At 36.4% G+C, this 21,266-nt stretch overlaps 1 protein-coding gene across 2 annotated transcripts in view; it reads left to right on the forward strand.

Moving 5' to 3' along the window:
• The window catches only part of Dpyd (dihydropyrimidine dehydrogenase), an 849,077-nt gene that overhangs the window by 332,240 nt on the left and 495,571 nt on the right, over nt 1-21,266 (forward strand). For both annotated transcript variants that reach the window (XM_052730491.1, XM_052730492.1), the window contains 2 exons: nt 14,351-14,458; nt 16,354-16,523. In XM_052730491.1, the coding sequence (XP_052586451.1) occupies nt 14,351-14,458; nt 16,354-16,523 (278 nt within the window). The remainder of the gene's footprint in view (nt 1-14,350; nt 14,459-16,353; nt 16,524-21,266) is intronic.

Consider the following 21,266-nt stretch of genomic DNA (forward strand, 5'->3'; position numbering starts at 1 on the left):
GCTCTGACTTTGATTGTTGTAGAATATTATTTTAAGATGTGTTACATTTGTTTTTTGCTATGGAATAATTGTTTAATGATGCAAAGATGTGTTGCGTTCTTTTATGTTGGATTTGTTTAACTCTGTGAAGCTGTGTTACTTTGCCTGTTTAAAACACCTGATTGATCTAATAAGGAGCCAGAAAGCAGGGAAGGAGAAAGGATATGCAGGGCTGGCAGGCAAAGAGAATAAATAGGAGTAGAAATCTGGGGAGAAAAGATCAAGGAGCAAAATGAGGAGAAGGAAAGTGGGACTCCAGGGGCCAGCCACCGAGCTACACAGCAAGCCATGGAATAAGAAGTAAAGAAAGAAATACAGAAATAGAGAAAGGTAAAAGTCCAGAGGCAAAAGGTAGACAGGATAATTTAGCAAACCAAGAAACAAGCCAGGCTATGGCTGGGCATTCCTAAGTAATACAAAGTCTCCATGTGTATTTATTTGGGAGCTGGGTGGCTGGCTGGCCCTCAAAGAACAAAGAATGAAAACAAGCAACTACATTTGACCTTCATTTTTGGTTCCTTTTTCACTTTCCTCAGTTAGTTGACTGACATTCCTGGCTTCTGGAACCATCTGTTTGTTGATAATTTCTCAATTTGTTTGGCTGACTACATTTTGCTTATGAACTTCATACTTGTATGGTTACTTAGTTACCTCCTTAGAGGACAAATCTCTTAGATATCTCATTTCACATTAAAGATATCAAAACAGCATCATTTCCCTTGAACCTTCCCCCTTTCCACTTTCTCTGAGCCACAGTTGGTTGTGTTACTATGGAAATGCTCACTGAAGCAGGAACTAAGACTGCTCTGACACTGGAACTTTCTCTCCTCCATATAACTACAAGGTACCGAATTCTAGGAAATTGGCCAAAACCATCCTAAAGATAGAAATGTTTTTAGTCCTCTGTGTCTTGGTTTGAGTTCATCCCTCAATCCCATTAACAGCCTCTATGCCTGGGAGGAGGGGACTGGACCTGCCTGAACTGAATCTACCAGGTTGAACTCAATCCCCAGGGGAGTCTTTGCCCTGGAGAAGATGGGAATGGGGGGGTGGTCTGGAGGGAAGGCGGGGAGGGAGGGCGGGAGGGGGGAGGACAAGAGAATCCGTGGCTGATATGTAAAATTAAATTAAATTATAAAATAAAATTAAAAAAATAAATAAATAAAATATCTATTACCTTAAATGTTAAAAAAAAAGAGGAGAGTAAAAGCATACCTCTAGTGAATGAGGAGGGCACAGTCTCAAATTTCATATATAAAATGTCTATGAAACACTAACTGAAAGTGAAATTTGCATTTCTGTCCTTGATACCTGATACCTTCATATATGTCTTCGTATAAACACATCACCCACATTACATTAGCTCCAGTGACATTTTTGCTCCAGATCGGCCATGCTTCTCCTGAGCCTTTGCTATGGAAGCTGAAAGTCCTGCAGGTTGAGGAACATAAGGGATGTTTTTCTTTTCCATCTGGGTTTTTGTAGTGTGCCTTTACATGTTCCCCCTCCCTCTATTCCTAGCTTGAAAATCACCCCTACACACGACTACCACTTGTCCTCCTGAGTAGACCAAACTCATTATCTTGTTTGATGAAACATATCTTTGATATAAACCTTAACTACCTGGTGTCACTTGACTGCCCTTCATGGTGGGAACTACCTACTTTTCATTTCAATTTTGTTCCTACTCCAATCTTTTTCCTTATGTTGTTCTGAAAGTTCTTTACCCCACTTCAGATTGCATGTATAAACTTTGTTTTACTGAACCTAGTGATTATTTTTGCCCAGCTCCTTCATTGGACATTGTCCCTGACCTCTCAGAATTCAGTTGAAATATATTTCCTTTGGACCTGGTGCCCTGAAATTTGTAACTCACCCTGTCCACTTTGTGCCCCCCTCTCTCCTATCATGTAGCTTGCTCCATTTCAAAATTTTAATTTCATGTCTTTGTCCTGCCACAATTGGATAGCTACATGCATCTATGTATTCCCAACACTTAATTTGTTCTACAGCAAGTAGTGGATATTCAATAAATATTAATGTCTGAATAAGTAGTTAATAAACTAAACAACTAAGATTACTGTTTCTGACATACTATAATCACAACTCTTTTTAAAAAAATCACAATTGATACTAAAAGCCAATAGTTGAACATAATATATTGTGTTATTTTCTATTTTATTCTCTTTAACCCAAATATGCACCAGATAGGTAACTTACCAATTTTGTAAATGTGGAATACCATTATTTATGGATATTTCAATTTGGTCAATGTTTGTTGCTGTAGTTCTTGTTTTGGTGTTTTATATGAAAATAATGCTACAAATCAGAGAAAAGATCAAGAGTAAAAATATGAAAATTGTAAGTTTTTTTTAAATTAAAGTGTACAAAAGTCAGCTCATGTATTAGCGTTTTCCATATGTAAGTCACTGTGCTTTACAACTGTGAGACTGTGATATTGAGATATGTTATATCAATCAATATCCCTATAAAGCAGGTCTTAGAGAGAAGGAAGTTGGGACTTAAATTTTAAATAGCTGTGATTATGCAACATTAAACAGCTCATATTTGCTGATATAGTGTTATGAATACAGTCATGTCTGATGCTAGAAACCACTGTTTCCTGTTACCCAGGCATGAAATACAAGTTCTTGCAGAAAGTGGTGTTCTCTGGTGGTGTGCTGTGATTATCACGTGTGAGTAATTCAACACATTTGATGTTCCAAGCCAGGTCTGAGGACTTGGAATGGATATGGTATAGAACATTGCAATAAATGCAAGCTTAGGGCTGAGGAGTGTAACACTTCAACCATATTTGACCTAGAGGCTCTGTAAGGAGTGCAATGAGAGGTACCAGCTCTCTGTCTCTCTGTCTCTGTCTGTCTGTCTCTCAGTCCCTGTCTCTCTCACACACATATACATACAGTGAAATGCAAATATTGTATTTTTTGACAGTCTTAGATTCTATGAAAAGATAGGCAAAGTTACTAATCACATGTCTAGACAATTTAACTGTTACACAGATGGAAACATATTTGAGAAGGTCAGCCATGTGTTTCCAGGATTGTTGATCAAATACATCCATCAAGAATATTTTCTGCAGATGAAATTAATTAGTAGTGCATGTCTGCAATCTAGCACGCAGAGGTAAGGACAAGAGGGGCACCTGTTCAAGGACAGCTTTACCTACATACACAGTGAACTCCAAGCTGACATGGGACTACTTTAGACTTGCCTTCGAAATAAAAGCACATAAAAAAAGCACACAATTGACTCAAAGAGAATTTAGATTATTAATATAATTAATTACATTTTATGCATGTAGATTCTTGACCCATGTGTATGTATATACATTACATAGTGCCTATGGAAGCAAGAGGAGGGTCCACTGGAGCTGGAATTACAGATGGTTGTGGGTACTGGGAAGTGAACCAATGTTTTCTGTGAGAGCAATACCTCCTCTTAGTCTCTGAGCCATCTATCCAGCCTCAGGAATTTTTTTTTTTTTTTTTGTTGTTTTTCGAGACAGGGTTTCTCCGTGTAGCTTTGTGCCTTTCCTGGGACTCACTTGGTAGCCCAGGCTGGCCTGGAACTCACAGAGATCCACCTGGCTCTGCCTCCCGAGTGCTGGGATTAAAGGCGTGCGCCACCACCACCCGGCAGGAATTTTTATTTATATATTTTGTGTGCATGGACATACAGGTGTGTGACTAGTGGTTGTCAGCTTTCTGCTTCCACCACGCTGGTCCTGTGGGTTAAACTCAGGTTGCCAGGCTTACTTACAGACACATTTCCCTGCTAAACCATCTCACTGCCCAAACAGAACTTCTGAAAGGGGTTATCCTATGAATTTTTTTAAAACTCCTATCAAAGAATTCCATTTTCAAATCTTTCACTTAGCAACATGTGATATTAAACACATTCCAAATGCATTTCAGTTGGGTAATTTAATGTTTATCTTTATTATATACATGTTTCTTCTAAATGTCAGGAAACTAAGTATTTCTTGGAAAATTTATAAATTACTATAGTGATGTAGAGTAAGATGAAAGTCATTTACATGGGAAATAATCATTTCATTTATATGAGGAAAACACACTTGGTGAGACCAATCCACTACCTACTGAGATGGGGCTGAGGAAAACACATGTAATATAAAATGACCCAATGTTCTGAGTACCCTCACATGATGAAAGAAATGTAAGCATGCATCACAGATATCTGTGCTTGTGAATTACATTTAGCAGCTGTAAAATGTGTTTCAGCAATAGCTGGCTGTGTCAAGCCTACTTGTCCACAGAAGACTTGAAAGGAGCTAGAGTTGTGTAACTGTTCTCAACGCAATGAGGAGGAAACTGAGATTGAAAGTGCCTTGTCTTGTCTCTGTTGAAATACGGAACAGAGTCACGAGAAGAAAGCCCTTGTTCTGAACTGAGCAGTTCCCATTGCTTTGTAAGCATACCTAGGAAAATCACATAGATACAAGAAACATGTTCTGCAGCTGAGAGCCACCAAGCACCTTTGGCACCTGACCTGCCACTTGCTTCCTGGGCTGGCTTTGTTTCACTTTGCAGAGCTCTACAGATGAGAACACACTTAGAAATTCAAAAAAGTCTTCACTTCCATGTCAGTTATAAGCATGACTCCAACTCCTGCAGGGTGCTTCACCTCACTTCACCCCGATACTTACTACACCCTAATAATGAATAATTTTGGCTTTGGATGGAAGTATTTAAATGCATTATCTAAATTTATATTATGTTAAGCATTACTACATGAAGGTTTTCCACATACAGAAGGCTTAATTTTCATAATATGATCACAGAACACACTAGAATGGATACAAATAAAGAGGTTACCAGTGCCTGTATTAAAGAATTTATTTGAATAAAAACAGAAGTATAATTTTTAAAAACTACCTTTAAGAAAGTAACTAATGCAATGCAATGAATGTGTGGTGCATTTACTGGTGATTAACGCATTAGTGACACTTTGGAGACTCCATTTTGAAAGGGTCCTCTTCCTCTGCAGAATGTGTGTTTATGGTGGCAGCTTTAATGTCGTTGCCTGCTGTGCAGTTCAATAGAGTACGTTTTTAGGTGGTTGGCTGAGGGTTTTTTCGTTATGTATGTCGATGGAGATAAGTGTTTTAATTACTTTTTTAATGTCTGTGCTTTTGTATTTGTTCTCTTCTCTTCCTTTTTATTTCCTGGTGCTGAGATTACTGCCTCATCTCCACAGCAGGTGGCGGTTGCAAATTTGTTTTCTTTGTAAGGCTGGTAGATTTATTTTGTAATATAACTGTTTCTTTTTAGTATTTTATTATTAATGATTTCTTTACTTTGGAATATAGTCTACTTACACAGCCCTAAATAGTAATTTCCTAAGACCATCTAAGAACTCCAATCATGAAGAAAAAATAATTGCCTGGGGCGTATTGCTGGAGTTTCCCTTACCCTTAGTTGACAATGTGAAGATTAAAATTCAAGGAAATTGTTTATAACAAATGCCAAAGGAGAAAACCCAACAAAGCAGAGAAAGGATGCAAATGAAGAAGAGGAAGAGAGTAAAGACCTGGGAGACAAAACATATTTTAATACATAATACCAAAATTCAGAGGAGAATATATAATTTTGTGATAGAAACGTGTTCCATTCATACATGCACTTTAGAAAAGGGATTTTAATTAGACCTTGTGTTATGTTAAAATTAAATTTTAATTATTAAAATAAGTGCTAATTTTAAGAAAATTAGAGCACTACAAAAGTAGAAAGAAAGGGGGAAAAGGGTCTTCCTATCTTTTCTGGAGAGTTTGTTGTATCCAGTCCTACAGATAAAACAGAAGTAAGATGAAATCGGAATAAAAGCGTTAAGAACTTATTTGTCAATAGTGACTCATATTCAGTTTTTATGTGTGCATATACACTTGTTAATATACTAGTTAGATATTTTTCTAGTTTTTTTCATTTTTTACTTATTTTATTTACTTTCATTTTATTATTATTGTTAAGAAATTTTCTCTAACCTGGACATAACAAAGTTATATGTACTGACTACAATGGCATGAGATAATTTGTTCATATTTTCTACATATGGTGTGAGGGCTTATTAAAATATACTTGTACATCATATAATTATCAATTTCGGTAATTGCATACTCTTATCTGATACTTTTCATATTTTTTTTCTGTTTCGTAAATTGAAGGTAGTATCTTTTAATCATCTTCAAATTTTTGAAAGTAAGAAAAGCTCAGTACACAACATAGCTCCGGCTTCGCTATATGATTTTGCACAGAAACACCTGTGTATTGTGGGAAATTACGGTTTGAAGTGCTAGTTCCATTTGTAACATTTTTATAAAAGTCTTACCCTATTCTACTTTAGCCAGTTGTGTGGCACACACAAGTGTGTGTGTGTGTGTGAGAGAGAGCCCAGATGGCAGTTCCAGGAAGCAGATGTTTAATGGGGATTTGAAAAATCAATGAAATGAATATTATTGTGATCCATGGTGATCTAATTTCATAGGTGTTATATTGAATTGCTCCATTCTTTCTGTATTCAGCCCTAACACTCAGGACTAACCATATTTACAGTGGGGTGTCAGGGAGAAGGCAGGGGCTTTTATTGAGAAAAGAATCACAATAGGGTGCCATTGATCTGTTCTCTTTCTAATCAATATATGGATCCCAGAATGATGACCCATATGGCACTATTGTATCTCGGAAGCAAAATATAAATCCTTTGATTCATATAAGTGATCTTTAAGTGACAGGTAAAAAACTTCATAATTGTTCATGGCATTGCAGAATGCGTAGGGCCTTGAAAGGCTTGTTTGATTGACTTCCATATTTTAATCCCGATAGCTGGGTGTCATATAGGAAATGTTTATCTTTTCTAATACACACACACACACACACACACACACACACACACACACACACACACACACATACACACACACACACACTCTCTTTCTCACACACACACACACACACACATGCACACACATGCATGCACGTGCACACACCCCACCCCCAGCATCTCATATTGTCTTCTCTGAGAAGAAAGTGTGATCCTAGAAGAAATTATAAGACCTAAGAGGTAGGTAAGTCACTGGGAGACAGAAGCTGAATAACGTGTACTGAGATAGTTGCATAGAAGAATTAATTTTTTCTTGTATTGCACAGTAGAATACCCAGAGCCGACAACATTCTGCTATCTATTTCAAAGGAATAAAACAAGTAAGCTTAGATGTTCTCAACATTTGCATATAAATTTGAGGAAATGGAATTGCTTATTATCATTATTGGATTATTTTATAAATATACATATATATCACCCTCTAAATGAATAAATACAAATATTACATATCAAAGAGGTAAAATTGAAGATCTGAAATAAAAGAACATTTTGAAATGTGGAAAAAATCTGCCATTAACTACATTTTACTGTTCTCTTATCTTGCCAGGTTGAGGATGGTGACATATCTGTAGTGTTATGCTTACTAAATCTTGTTTCTGAAAAAGCACTTGTGTGACATAACAACATCCAGTGTAAACGTTCAGAACATCAGTACCTAGAGCAGCATCCATTTCTGTAAGCTGCAGACTTGTACTGGGACCAGTTCTCAAGTTCACTGTTGTATTTTCTTCAGTAAGGTTTGTGAGACACTAAAAACATGTTTATCTGGTGGCTGTCTTTCTCACCATGCTGGACTGTCGCCCCAGCAGAAACCTTTAAGTATACACATGTCACAAAAATCTCAGATTAACACCAAATAAGTGATCCAGTGAGGTACCACCAGCAAACATCATATAATCTCTATGATTCCTAAGCATAGTCCTCTGCATCTATAGAGATCAAGGTACATAATTGATTCTTCCTCTATTACTTACTGGACGATAATATGTTACAGGATATTTAGTATCTTTTTCATTTTAACTGAAGTGCAAAACTTGATATGAGCTCAAGGAGTATGGTTCCTATGTGTGCTGCTGTTATTTATTCTGTAGTTTTTCCAAAGGGAGGTGCTTTGGAAACAAAACAGGGATACATTTTGTTTTGAAAGAATATCAAATATTGAAGCATAACCAGCAGATGCCCAAGGGAGGAACACTTAAGAAGGAAAATACTTGAGAACGGAAGTTTGCTAGAAAAAAAAAAAACACAAAGACAGTCAAGAGAAGCAGACAGCTTTTTCTCAAGCAGGAAATTGGAAGCTGGTCATAGACCTGTTTTGTGCAGCACACATATACCATAGTTTGACAGGGAAACTGAATATATGCATTTGGAATTCTTCCTTGGAATACCACTAATTAATCTGCATAAATTATAACAAGTTCTAATTATAAATTTACGCACATGGAAAACACATCCCTTACAAATGCTAGAGAGATGGCTTAGTCAATAAATTGCTTGTTGGGCACTTGAGAGCATCCATCTTCACAACCCAACAACTTTGTAAAGAGCCAACCAAGGGGCCTGTGCACTGGTAAATCCCAGCAAGAGACAAGATGATCTCTGGGGATTGATGGCTAGCCAGTGTAGGCAAACTGGCAAGCTCAAAGTTAACTCTCAGATCTTGTCTCAAATAATTAGGATACAAGAGGGGATGGCATCTGACATCAACCTCTGTCCTTCCCATACATGAGCACCTGTACACACATGATACACATAGACATGCAGATTCACATACACACAGAGAGATGGAGAGACACAGGGACACAGATTGAAATTTGTTCTGTGACCTTCAGCATAGCTATTTAGATCATATATGACTCACTTTCCCTGTATCTAAAATGTGGAAAAGAATAACATGTTGCCATAGAGTTATTTAGATATTTTAAGTGAATTGATTATACAAATTCCCTACCTATCAAGAAGTTATTACAGTGTTTATAATCAACAAATGTTAAATAAAAGTTCTGTATAAGCAGAATTTACTTTCTCATTGGGAGTAGCTGAAAGTATACTTCATAGGGAGATATTGGTTAGTGTAATATATAAAGCAACAACAAAACCCTTGCCATCCACCCTAAAGAGCAAAGATTTGCCCTGGAGTCCTTGCAAGATACAACCATTAGCAAATAGCATGGAATTGTTTTGTTGTAGAATCATTGTCCAGCTCTCTTTATTCATAAACTCTCATCTTCCTACTGAAAGGTGAATTAAAAAGTCATTTCTGTGTCATTTTGAAATCATCCTCATGTAGATACATACCTTATTTATTAATATGTCACTGAATCCCAGGGAAGTCTTCCTGTGATAGATGGGGATTTGCAACTTTCATTATCTTTCATATTTCACTTAAGGTTGCCTCATTTTTCTTTCCCTGTAGAACTTTACTTAAATTTGCTAAGATTTAACTTCACTGTGATTTAAACTTCATTTTTTTCCTTACCAAGACACATGAAGTTTGAGAGAATTTATAAACTATGGAATAAATAAGCCTATCTTACAGCAAAGGCTCATTGAACATTCATTATGTACCAGGTCTCGATGACATACGAACACACGCCAGCATAGTTGATCTCTAAATCTTGCATTCATGAGAATAGTGCAATTCTTACCTGCTTAATGGAAATGGTGGTTATCACAGAGAGTAAGAGGCTTGAAATCAGAGATCACTGGGAAAACAGAACCAGTGTGTGTGTGTGTGTGTGTGTGTGTGTGTGTGTGTGTGTGTGTGTGTGTGTGTGTGTGTGTGTGTGACAGAGAGGAGAGAGAGACAGAGACAGAGACAGAGACAGAGAGATAGAGAGAGACAGAGAGAGACAGAGAGAGAAAGAGAATGTTAGAATGTTAGTCTGATCATTTATCTTAGAAAACAGTGTAATTTTGAGGGATGAAAACTCAGAGATCTTTAACAACCCAAAAAATATCTCACACAAGAAGATGGAATTGAGATACACACACACACACACATACACACACACACACACACACACACACACACACACACAAACAGAGAGAGACATAGACAGAGAGACACACAGAGAGAGATAGACAGAAACAGACAGAGAGACAGAGACAGAGAGGGGGAGGTTCATGTAAACCAGGCTGGCTATGGACTTGTTATTAACATGTAGTCCAGACTGACCCTGACTCACTATGTACACCACTAAGGTAGCTTTAGTTCCCGCCCTCTCCTCCCCAGTGTTGGCATGACATGCATGCTCCGCTGCACCTCTTTTGGGCAGTGCTGAGACTGTAACCAGGGCTTTGTGCATGCTAGGCAAGCATTCTTCTAAGGAAGCTAGATGTCGCAGTACTGTAAGAGAATTTTTTTTCTTTGTTGGAGAAGCTGTGGTTTTGTTCTTAAGGACTTTGACTGATGGGATTAGACCTGCCCACACTACTAAGGCAGTCCTTACTTAAAGTTAAACAATTACAGTTTTGAACAGCATTTTAGACAGGCACCCACAGTAACACATAGGTAACTGTTTTAGTGAATAGCTGGCCCTATAGCTCAGTCACGTTGACACATAAAACACATGATCACAGGATCTTACACAAGATCACAAAGCTGTTAAGTGGATGAGGAGGGACTTATTCCAAAATCTGTCTGTGATCACAACCTGCTCCTGATCATACCATAGCATTAAAGGTAAGGACCTACCAAAGTGTCCATGACACATAAAACACATGATCACAGGATCTTACACAAGATCACAAAGCTGTTAAGTGGATGAGGAGGGACTTATTCCAAAATCTGTCTGTGATCACAACCTGCTCCTGATCATACCATAGCATTAAAGGTAAGGACCTACCAAAGTGTCCATGACAAGTGTGTTTAAGTCACCATATTGAGACATAAGTTACCTGCATTACAGACAAGGCCTTCACGAGTCTTGGGACTCTGTATGTGACCTGAGATATGTAGGATGCAGGGATAATTTAATCATACTGAGTCTGTCTAGTTACTGGCACATTTTTCATCTTCTTAAGCCAACATTCATAGCTCAGAACATCTTGCCAATTCCCTTTGAAACATTTATAGGGAAACTCTGACCCAGTAAATTTTAAATTCATCATAGTGCCAAATGTAGATTTAAATGAGAGAATAAAAAACTCAATTGTCTTTGCTCAAAACTTGATCCAAGTGAACAATGAAGGAATGAGTGGATAAAAATCATTATTGTATCCAATACCACCTGGTCAGTCCTGAGATTATACATATACAAGGAACTTTGCAAAGACTGAAGAGTTTGTGTTAATGTATTTAAGACTAACATACATTAATAATTATATATGTTTTATTATTGTTGTGATGTATAAATACATATATACTTATGTACATATATGCTATATGTGTATATGTATATGTAGATATCTACATATACATATTGTACTTATATACCACAGCAATTTAAAAAATGAAATTATGAATTTGAGAGAGAGCAAAGGACCACATCTAAAGAGGTGGATGGAGAAAAGGAAAGGTGGTAAATAACATAATTATGTTATGATTTCATAAAAATAAAAGTTTTAAAAACAGTCATGTGTTTTTCTCTTGGAACATTTCTTGCAGAAGAGAAAAGAGTCATTTAGTGAGGGCAGTAGTAGTTTCAGATAATAGTGATCTAAGAGTTGGATACAGAAAATAATTATGAATGTACAGCTTCCTTTCTCTCTTAACAAATTTTCAAAATATTATCTTAAAAGCCAGTAAAAGAAGAGTTTCTGACTCTGTTATATGATAGTATCAGTAGATATCCACCCCTTTCCTACCTTTTTACCTTGTGTTTGATCTACCTTTAAGACTTTTATTTAGTTTATCAGCTTAATTCACAGATAAGTGTAGCTCCCATTCCCATATCAAAGAGACTGCTTTTCTTAACAGATGAAAATGATTGGACAGATCACAATTGCTAAAAATGTAGAGAAAAACTGAATTTGGGGTAACCAATCTCAATTAATCCAATACCGACAAATAAGGGTCAAGAAAAATCACAGAAGAAGGAGTAGAAAGTTTGTATTTAGAGCCAGAGGACCAAGACACATGGTACTAGATAGTGTTCTCTTGCCATGATAGGGAAATAAACTAAAGAATCTCAATAGTAGTGTTGGCAAGACCTGAATAATGAGAATACCACTTGATGTATCATTATGGTTGAGGGAATATCCACAAGGTCTCATCCCTAAATGAAGAACTCCAGGTGGTCAACGGCTACTAATAGAGGAAGAATTAGGTTTTTCCAAGGATGAGTTCCCTCATAGGTTGTCCCAAGTGGTCAGCCCTGGGCATATGGGCAACAAAGATGGACTTAGTACATTGTACATATACAGACATGTACCATAACTAATCACACACACACACACACACACACACACACACACACGTGTGTGTGTGTGTGTGTGTGTGTGTGTGTGTGTGTGTGAAATAAAAAACAATTAAGGAAGAAGAGGTAATGAATTTGCAAGGAGGTACGATCTCTCTTGTATGGTGTGGTTTTCAGTTTTTACATATATAGTTGATGAGGAAATCCTACAGAAGATTTAGAAAATAAACAGTAAGAAAATAGAATATCCAGAATCATCAAAAATAATGCATATCCAAATTGTTCATTTTATTTAATAATTTTTTTCTAGGCTCTGATACAGATGCATTATAAAGGCAAATTCTGTTCTCTTCCTTTGGAAATATAACTCATTTATTCATTCCATTACAATTCTAGTGTTTGTTCATCCTTTAAAAGTGTTTTTCATTGGTCACTTTTTACATTTTAGATATATTTGCATGTCTTTGTATCTCTTTGGAAATGATTGAAAATCATTTTCTAAAAATTCATTGGCAATATGTTTCTACTAAAAGTATGAGAAGAGCTATGTTTCTACCCCTACTATATATTCTAATTTTCTTGAATCTTTTACTTTAAAATAAGGAAATCATAAGCTCACATTTCCTTAGCCAGGTATGGAATTAATATTTTTATTACTTATAAACTATTAACATAATACATTTTTCTTCCAACTCTTCATTCTTTGAGTATCTACTGGAGAATAGTTTGACATATTAATACATATATTGTAAATTTTGTGGTATTCTTTTTGATATTAAGAAATACTTTTGAATAACATTTTATTTCTTAAAAGTTTTCTGTTTAACCACTAATCTGTTATTATTAATATTACTGTGCTTGTGTATGCATGTGTGTGCAGGGCAAATATCTGGAGGTCATAAGATAAGACAACTTTGTGGGACCTGTTGTGTCTTTCACCTCTACATAGGTTACATTGGTTCCTGCAATTGAACTCAGGTCTGCATATTTGTAGTATGACAGGTATCTTTACCTGCTGAGCCATCTCATTAGCTTTTATCACCATTTTTTAATTCACTTATAGTTTGAAATATATGAGAAGCTGATTTTTGTTGTAAAATGCATTTATTCTTGGGGATATATTGATGTGCATTTTTCCTTAGAATAATCTTTCTTGTCCATTAATTAAATAATATATGTATCCATGCGTTGTTTTTTTTATTTTATTTTTGCTAAAGGTTTTTAACACTCAGCACTCTACATCCTTTTAAACGTTTTTTATTTAAAGCATAAAGGAGAGTATAATTTCTTCACTAATACTGTATCAGTGTGTGCTATGCTTTTGTGTATTATTACACAATATATTTCTCTCTGTGTATGCCTTGTGTGTACATATATATGCATATAAATATAAATTAGTGCAAATTTTCTGATATATAGTTAATTTCATATTAAAGGCATACGGGTCTGTTAGATCATTGTCTCAGTTAGGGTTTCTATTGCTGTGGTGGAACACCATGACCAAAAGCAAGTTGGAGAGGAAAGGGTTTATTTGACTTGTATTTCCACAGAGTAGCCTATCATCAAAGGCAACCAGGACAGGAACTCAAACAGGGCAGGAACCTGGAAGCAGGAGCTGCTGCAGAAACCTTGGAGAGGTGCTTCTTGCCGGCTTGCTCCCCCAGGGTTGCTCAGACTCTTATCTTACAGAACCCACCAGCCCACGAATGGCACCACCCACAATGGGCTGGGCCCGCCTCCATCAATCACTAATAAAGAAAATGCCATACATGCTTGCCTACAGCCTGATCCTTCACAGGTGTTTTCTAAACTGAGGCTTGCTTCCAACTGATGACTCTTGCTTGGGTCAAGTTGACATAAAACCAGCCAGTATAATTGTGTTATCTACATTTCTGATTTTGGTATGTTTGTAGGGTTTTTTTTTTTTCACCAGGAGACACATTATTTTGAAGATCGTCAATATTTTCATAATTTTAATCTCCATTTAGGAAAGTGACTGCTAATGATATTTTTTGAATTTTATTAAATAGGCTTGCCAGAACCCAAAAAGGACCATATTTTCCAAGGCTTGACACAGGACCAGGGATTTTACACATCCAAAGACTTTTTGCCACTTGTTGCCAAAGGCAGTAAAACAGGTAAAACCTATTGTATTCTGTCTCAGTATTGTCTGTGTTTCCCCAAGCATTATAAATTTATATTAAATTCAAACTCAGTAGGATATTGTTCATATCTTATCTGGATCCTTGAATAGACATCACCAAGGTAAAAACATTAAAAAACCAATGCTACAGTTTGCAAGAATCATCAAATCACCTATTCTTCCAAGAAAGCATCACGATAAGGTATTTTTTTATTGTATTACATGGAAGTCTAAAGTGCATCATGAAAAATTAATTCAAAATAAAAAGCCTTCAGCAAACACTGGAAGAGATTTTAGCAATAAGGGTGAGATTTCTCGTTTGGGAGCTATTTTAAAGTAGAATGAGTCTTCCCATGTCTGGCCTGATGTGTGTCTGCAGAGGCAAGAAGATCGAGGACCCTACTGGAGCAGTAATTCTAAGCAGTTAAAGCAGGACAGTTTGATAGACACCCTATTATTTCATGTACCCCAAGAAGAACAGCCTGAAGGGAAGACTATGCCAAATTAGGGCCCCTGTCTTGGTGATAAAAAAAAAAAAAGCTGTAGCACTTTTTTTAACCTAGATGAGGTAAATCTTCTAAACATTTATTTTGAAGAAGACTGAGCCATAGCTGTTCCTACATCTAATTATTTGTGGAAATGATAAACAAGCAAACACACAAAGACCCCACAAAACTTATGTTTCTTTTTTCCTTGCAAAATTTAAACAGACTAGAAACTTCCTGTATTCAATTACTTGAAAGGTAATGACAGCGAAGGACAACGTCCATATCTGCCTCCCAGCCCTGCATCCTGGAGTCTTGTGCTTTTTTTCCACAGGAAGATCATAGTGTAGCAAGCTTGTATTTTAGTATCACAGAATGCCAATTGTCTAATCCCAAACAAAATGTCTTCCAAACAAAATGATTATATTTGTGAAATTATAGGTCTAGTCGTCATCTGGGGTGGAATATCAACAATTATAGTAATTTATCTTATCAGCAGTTTATAATACGGTACTGATAATAGAGTACTGTCTAGTACAGAACACAAACGGAATTTCTTTTCCTTCAAGGATCTTCATAAGAATACCAGATCTTCATACAGATACTCTCAAAACGGACACTTAAGAAGTCATATTTCTTGAGCTAGTAGACCACTCAGCAAGTAGAGGCACTTATGTGTAGGCCTGACATATTAATTCCATCCATGGATCCTACAACATGTGGCAGGAAAGAAACTACACCCAGAGATGTTTTCTGATCTCCCCATGCACACTGTGACATGTGAATGCCCGCATACACACAAGCACAAAATTAATTAAGTAAATAAAACAGTTTTAAGAGAAATCCCATTTTTTTTTATTTTCCAATTTTACAGAAACATCTAGAGAAATTCAATAAAGGGAGAAATCTATATTAGAGTCATTCAACATGTTAATTTTAAAAGTTTACTAAATATAAAATATATAGTAGAGCTATGTGAGAAATTATGGAAAGCATTCTAATAAAATGCTATAGATTGTGGGCTGAGATTATAAGGATTGCTTTGTTTTACTAATATACAGAAATTTAATTATGCAAATGTAAAAATATGTATCATGACTTTGTTAGAGTTTTAATTGATTCATTCTATTTACTATGACTTAAATACTTTAAAAGTGTTGCAGCAGTCCTTCTAAAAGGGGAAAAAGGAAGCTAAGGGTACTGAGTATGAAATTACATGTATGAGCATATTTTAAAAATGGGAATAAAACTGTCTTTCAACGAAGCAGAATAATTTGATAGTGACACTCCACCCTGGAAAACCGCAAGATGCAATTTTACAGTGCTTTGAGTACAAGTATCTTTTGAGCTGTCATGCGGAAATGGTTTCTCTACTTGAAAATGGGGTTTTCCTTTCATCGTTCAGGAATGTGCGCCTGTCACTCTCCATTGCCATCCGTACGGGGAGCCGTGATTGTACTGGGAGCCGGAGATACTGCCTTTGACTGTGCAACGTCCGCTCTGCGCTGTGGAGCCCGACGCGTGTTCATCGTCTTCCGAAAGGGCTTTGTGAATATTCGAGCTGTTCCAGAGGAGGTAAAGTAGAACCATCAGAGGAGAGAGGAGTGGAATCCTGCAGATTTTAGGCAATGACACTGTTGGTATGCAGTCCTAATTTAAATCATTAGACTGTTCTTAAAATGGACAGATGAAAAATAATTAAATTATGTGTTATATGCAATTATTTTCATTTTGACAGTCTACCTAAAAGGAACTTTTAAGTATTAATTTGAATAAAATGATACACACATTTGGGTCAAAACCACTGGTCTATCTTTTTGTCAGTATTCAAGTATGTTTGAAGAGTATTCTAATTAGTAACAGTCAAATCTGCTAAGACTTCCATAACCTCAACATTTTATAGAATGTGTGGATGCTATATGAATGTTATAATTGGAGACAGTTAAGAAGTTAAGATCCCCAAAGTCCAACTAGCAACGAAGATCACACACACACACACACACACACACACACACACACACACACACACACACACACATATATCATGCATGCCCTGTTCACATTTAGCATCAACTGATTCTGCTAAAAAGAAAATGAAATGAAGTTGCAGCACAGTTTTTTTTTTAAGAACCTTCATTTGAACATTGTTCAGATTTGGTATTTTAGTTAACTTACTAAAGATGACAGGTTTAACATCATTTCATTCTGACTAGTCTTCTATAAAGCATCAGCTAGCTGTGTTCACCATGATCTCTCCAACTGTAATGCTATCAGAGAAAGATAATATTTTATAAGGGATAATAGTTGTGAGGGTATAGATGGAGTATATTTATGGAAAGATAAATGACCCATTTTATTCAAATCAGTATTTTAAATTTGATTTACTTGAGAATGCCTGCACATGCTTGGAGCCTCTCTATCTGGCAAGAATTATAACCGCAGTTGGTGGGTAATTTGTCACATGTAGATTAACCATAGTACAAATTGACCTCAGTAAACGATCCGTCACCACCAGTTCATATCTGGGTTTCAAATGTCAGTTTTACTCTGTGGGTTTTACTCCACCATATACTCCTTTAATATGTTTTTCCCTCCCAAATCCATGTCATCTTATAATCATAAGAATCTTTTCTGACATACACATTTAGACATGAATTAGTTCACTCACATTATTTTACAAATTTAAACAGCCAAATTAAAAGAACAATGGGAGCTAATTTTACTTATATTTGTATTGCTCTGCATTGTATAGAACTTGAGAAATAAAACAAACATGTGAAATACACTTTACACTAAGTATTTTGCATTTTCTTCCTCTAATTCCTATGATTAGATAGCTTTCATGACCAAAAGTTTTTCCTTGATGGTTGGAAATAGAAGACAACTTGGGTATTGATATTCTATTTCTTGTGACAAGTATACCTGAGATAAAAAACAAAACTGTACAGAGCAAAGGTTGATTTTGGCTCAGTGTTTGTGTCAAGGGCTACTTGGAATCACTAACTTTTCTGTGTTGAGAGAACACTGGGGTAGAAACATGTTATAGGAAAAACTGTTCACCTTAAAATGGCCATAAAACCTGGAAGGTACTGGTGGGTAGACAGGGCAAAGATGAATTTATTAGAGTCATTCCTTCAGTAACATACTTCTTCCAAGTAGCTCCCATATCCTGGTGATTCCAGCACCTCCTAATAGCACTTTCAAGTGAGAAAGAAGTTTTTGCACACAAACTTTTGGGGGACAATTCCATCTCCAAAATTTAACACCACAGTTGGCAGTATTAATTACTTTACTCCTCACAGTATGTTCATCTTCAATAGGAAAAAATGGCAAGTATTTCTGTCTTACACAAAACTCATGAAAAACTCAGACTGGATTTATTTTAAAAAGTAAAGGTGTTTATTCGTGCACCTTATGTTGACTGACTACCTCCTGTGTAGTAGGCATTATTTCAAGTGACTTGAATATATCAGGGAGAATTTCATGCCCTCATAAAGTTTATAAGGAAATAAACAGGGGACTAAACAAGTACTTAGTGTGCTTGTTTATATGGGAAATAAATGTATTGTACCACCAGTAGTATATTGAAAAGTAATTTGTTCTATGGAAAAACATTAGTGATATGGATATATATATATATATATATATATATATATATATATATATATATATATATGCAGTGTAGGGGTTTGTGCTTGAGTGCAGAGATATATGGAGTGTAGGAGGTTGTGCTTGAGTGCAGAGTGTGGTGGAGGAAAAGGCAGGATCTTCCACCTTACATCAGGTAGTCTGATGGGTCTGATTAGTTTTGAGTATAGAAAAGATAACATTGACCTACCTAACTGTTCTCAGCCATAATAGAGGAAGTCTCCTAGGGAGTGCATGTGGTTAGAAGAGGATACATGTGGACTGCCTATGAGGATTGGGTATGGACTTGTGGGCAACACTAAGCTTCTACTTAGTATAAGGAAACCTCTTGAATTGTTCTGTGTACAGAATCATGAAGTCCTAAGATAACTTTTGGATTTACTACTCTGCCGAATTTTGATTATGAAATAGTAGAGACAAAGCAAGGAGCCTACTTAGTTAGCAGGCTACTCAAACATAGACTATTAGTGTAACAGGATACAGAACGGAAGAGATTTCAGTCTAGGCATAACTCAGTAGTGGGGCAGAACCAGTAGGATGCACATGGTCACAGAGTGCTAAGAGGCAGAAATGGGCCTCTGGGGCACAATGGGTATGCTTACAGTGGAGCTTCAGTAGAACTCCAGTTGTTCTGGAGCTTAGTTAAATATAGAACAACTGTTTCTTTATTATTACCTTGCAAAGAACCAAAACTTTCATGTATTCTTAAATTGACTTGACTTTTATTCATTAAAGCAAGGACTGTGGTCTCCCTTGCTCAGTTTTATCATTCCTCTTACGAAACATGTGAGTGCCACATATAAAATATTCAACAAACAATTGCATCAGTACTTTTTTAGAGAGGCTCAGAACCATGTTTCTTGTACTAACCTTCCAGGTTAACTGAATTTCCTATCCCTAGAGGGCTCATCTAGTAAATTTAGGCAAAGCCAGAACATAAGATATGTAATAAGTCATGCATTATTAGAGTGTATAAAGACCAAGTTTGAGTATCTGGCTAGTGCCCATGGTATTTTTAATTTGATGACTCCAGAATTTATAGAGGCTTCAATGTTCATGCATCATAGTTATTACTTGGTTTTGTATACTTCCAAAGAGCACTCAAGGTTTGCAGTGGAAATGGGGTGTTAGTGTGGTGGGGAAGAAATATGGTTTATCTACTGCAATACATGGGATTTGAGAAATTATGCTCAGGAACAGATTTTTAACTAACATAAATGTCCCAATACTTTTATGTGTCTCTAATTTCTGATATGCTTCCTTCTCTCAACCCACATGTGTTTCTTCCACACACTATTTATTTCCTTAAAGTCAACAGGTATTGAAGAACATAGCCTTTATGTTTCTTTTTCATCAAAGCATATAATATTTAATCATTTGGACTTGGGTGAAATTTGGAAGTAACATGGTTTGCCCAGTAGTAAACTGCCTCATCATCAAACACTTCAGCATTCATAGTCTACAACTGCAATCCAATTCTCCTTCTTTGAGAGAGGAAAAGGCAGAGCAACAGAATGTTTTCTGAGCCTTTGGTAACAGATGTGAATTATTGCAGAGTTTAATACCTTTGAGTATGGAATTGCGTGAGACAATGTGCCTTATGTGGTTGTCAACTTGTTCCCCACAACTGGGAATAAAGATTTCAAACACTTACACTTGTGGAGGACTATTTTCATTCAAGCCATCACAATGACCAAGATCAATATGCATGGATCTAGAAATATTTCAATAAATAAAACTAGGAAGCATTTCTGAATAAAGTTTTCAAACAAATTACAAGCTGTTTTTCTAATGCATAGATTTTCAAAACTTATCGAGTGGATTAAAAATCACCTTGTTAAATACAAACTGGTGGACTCTGTCCCTAGAGTTTCTGTAAGAGTAAGTTTGAGGTGGGCCTGAGAATTTGCATTTTAACAAGTTCCCTGGTGATGCTGAGACTGCTGGTCCACTGCTCTAATGTATCATCAATGAGTTTCCAGCTGTCTAATTAGAACCATAAGCAGTGTGCTGTTTGGAGGCACTTTCCATCTTAGTTAAGAAAGCATTAATGCTGAAGGATATAGGTTTGATGAGATGAAGATAGGGCGGCATCATCAGCATATTGATGTAATTCTGATTCCAAATGTCTCTCAGGCTCCCTAGTGGCCTCACATACATGCTAAATAGGATGCTACTGACACACTAGCACTTCTCAGCCCTTAGTCCTTGGGGAAACCAGCCAATCACTCAGTGCTATCCTTTAAGAAGATGAGGGAAAATCTGTTAATAATTCCCTCCAGTACATTCTGCAAGCTTAAATAGGTGAGATTAAATTTCACAGGATAACAGAATCCCCCAAAATGCTGGTATTAAAAGCTGTTGACAGATCAGACAGAACTGCCAGAATGCTGTAGGCGGTTGGGAATCCCTAAAAGGAAGCATGAAGGTCAGGACTCAACAGACCTGCTTCACTTGATCAATTTAAACGATAAGGTTAAGGAAGGACTTTGTAGTTGTTATTGATTATGGCAGAAAAGAGTATGGCTCAAAATGAGTTTTAATAACAAATTCCATTCACAAAGAACATTGCAGGGATTTGTTGTTTACATACTTAGTTTTGAAATAGCAGCAGAGCATGGTAGACCTGTTACCCTTCTCTGTTGTGATGGTATCTCTGTGTTATTCTCT

The sequence above is a fragment of the Peromyscus californicus genome, unplaced genomic scaffold (genome assembly GCF_007827085.1).
Source record: "Peromyscus californicus insignis strain IS unplaced genomic scaffold, ASM782708v3 Scaffold_9__1_contigs__length_137607984, whole genome shotgun sequence".
NCBI lineage: Eukaryota > Metazoa > Chordata > Mammalia > Rodentia > Cricetidae > Peromyscus > Peromyscus californicus.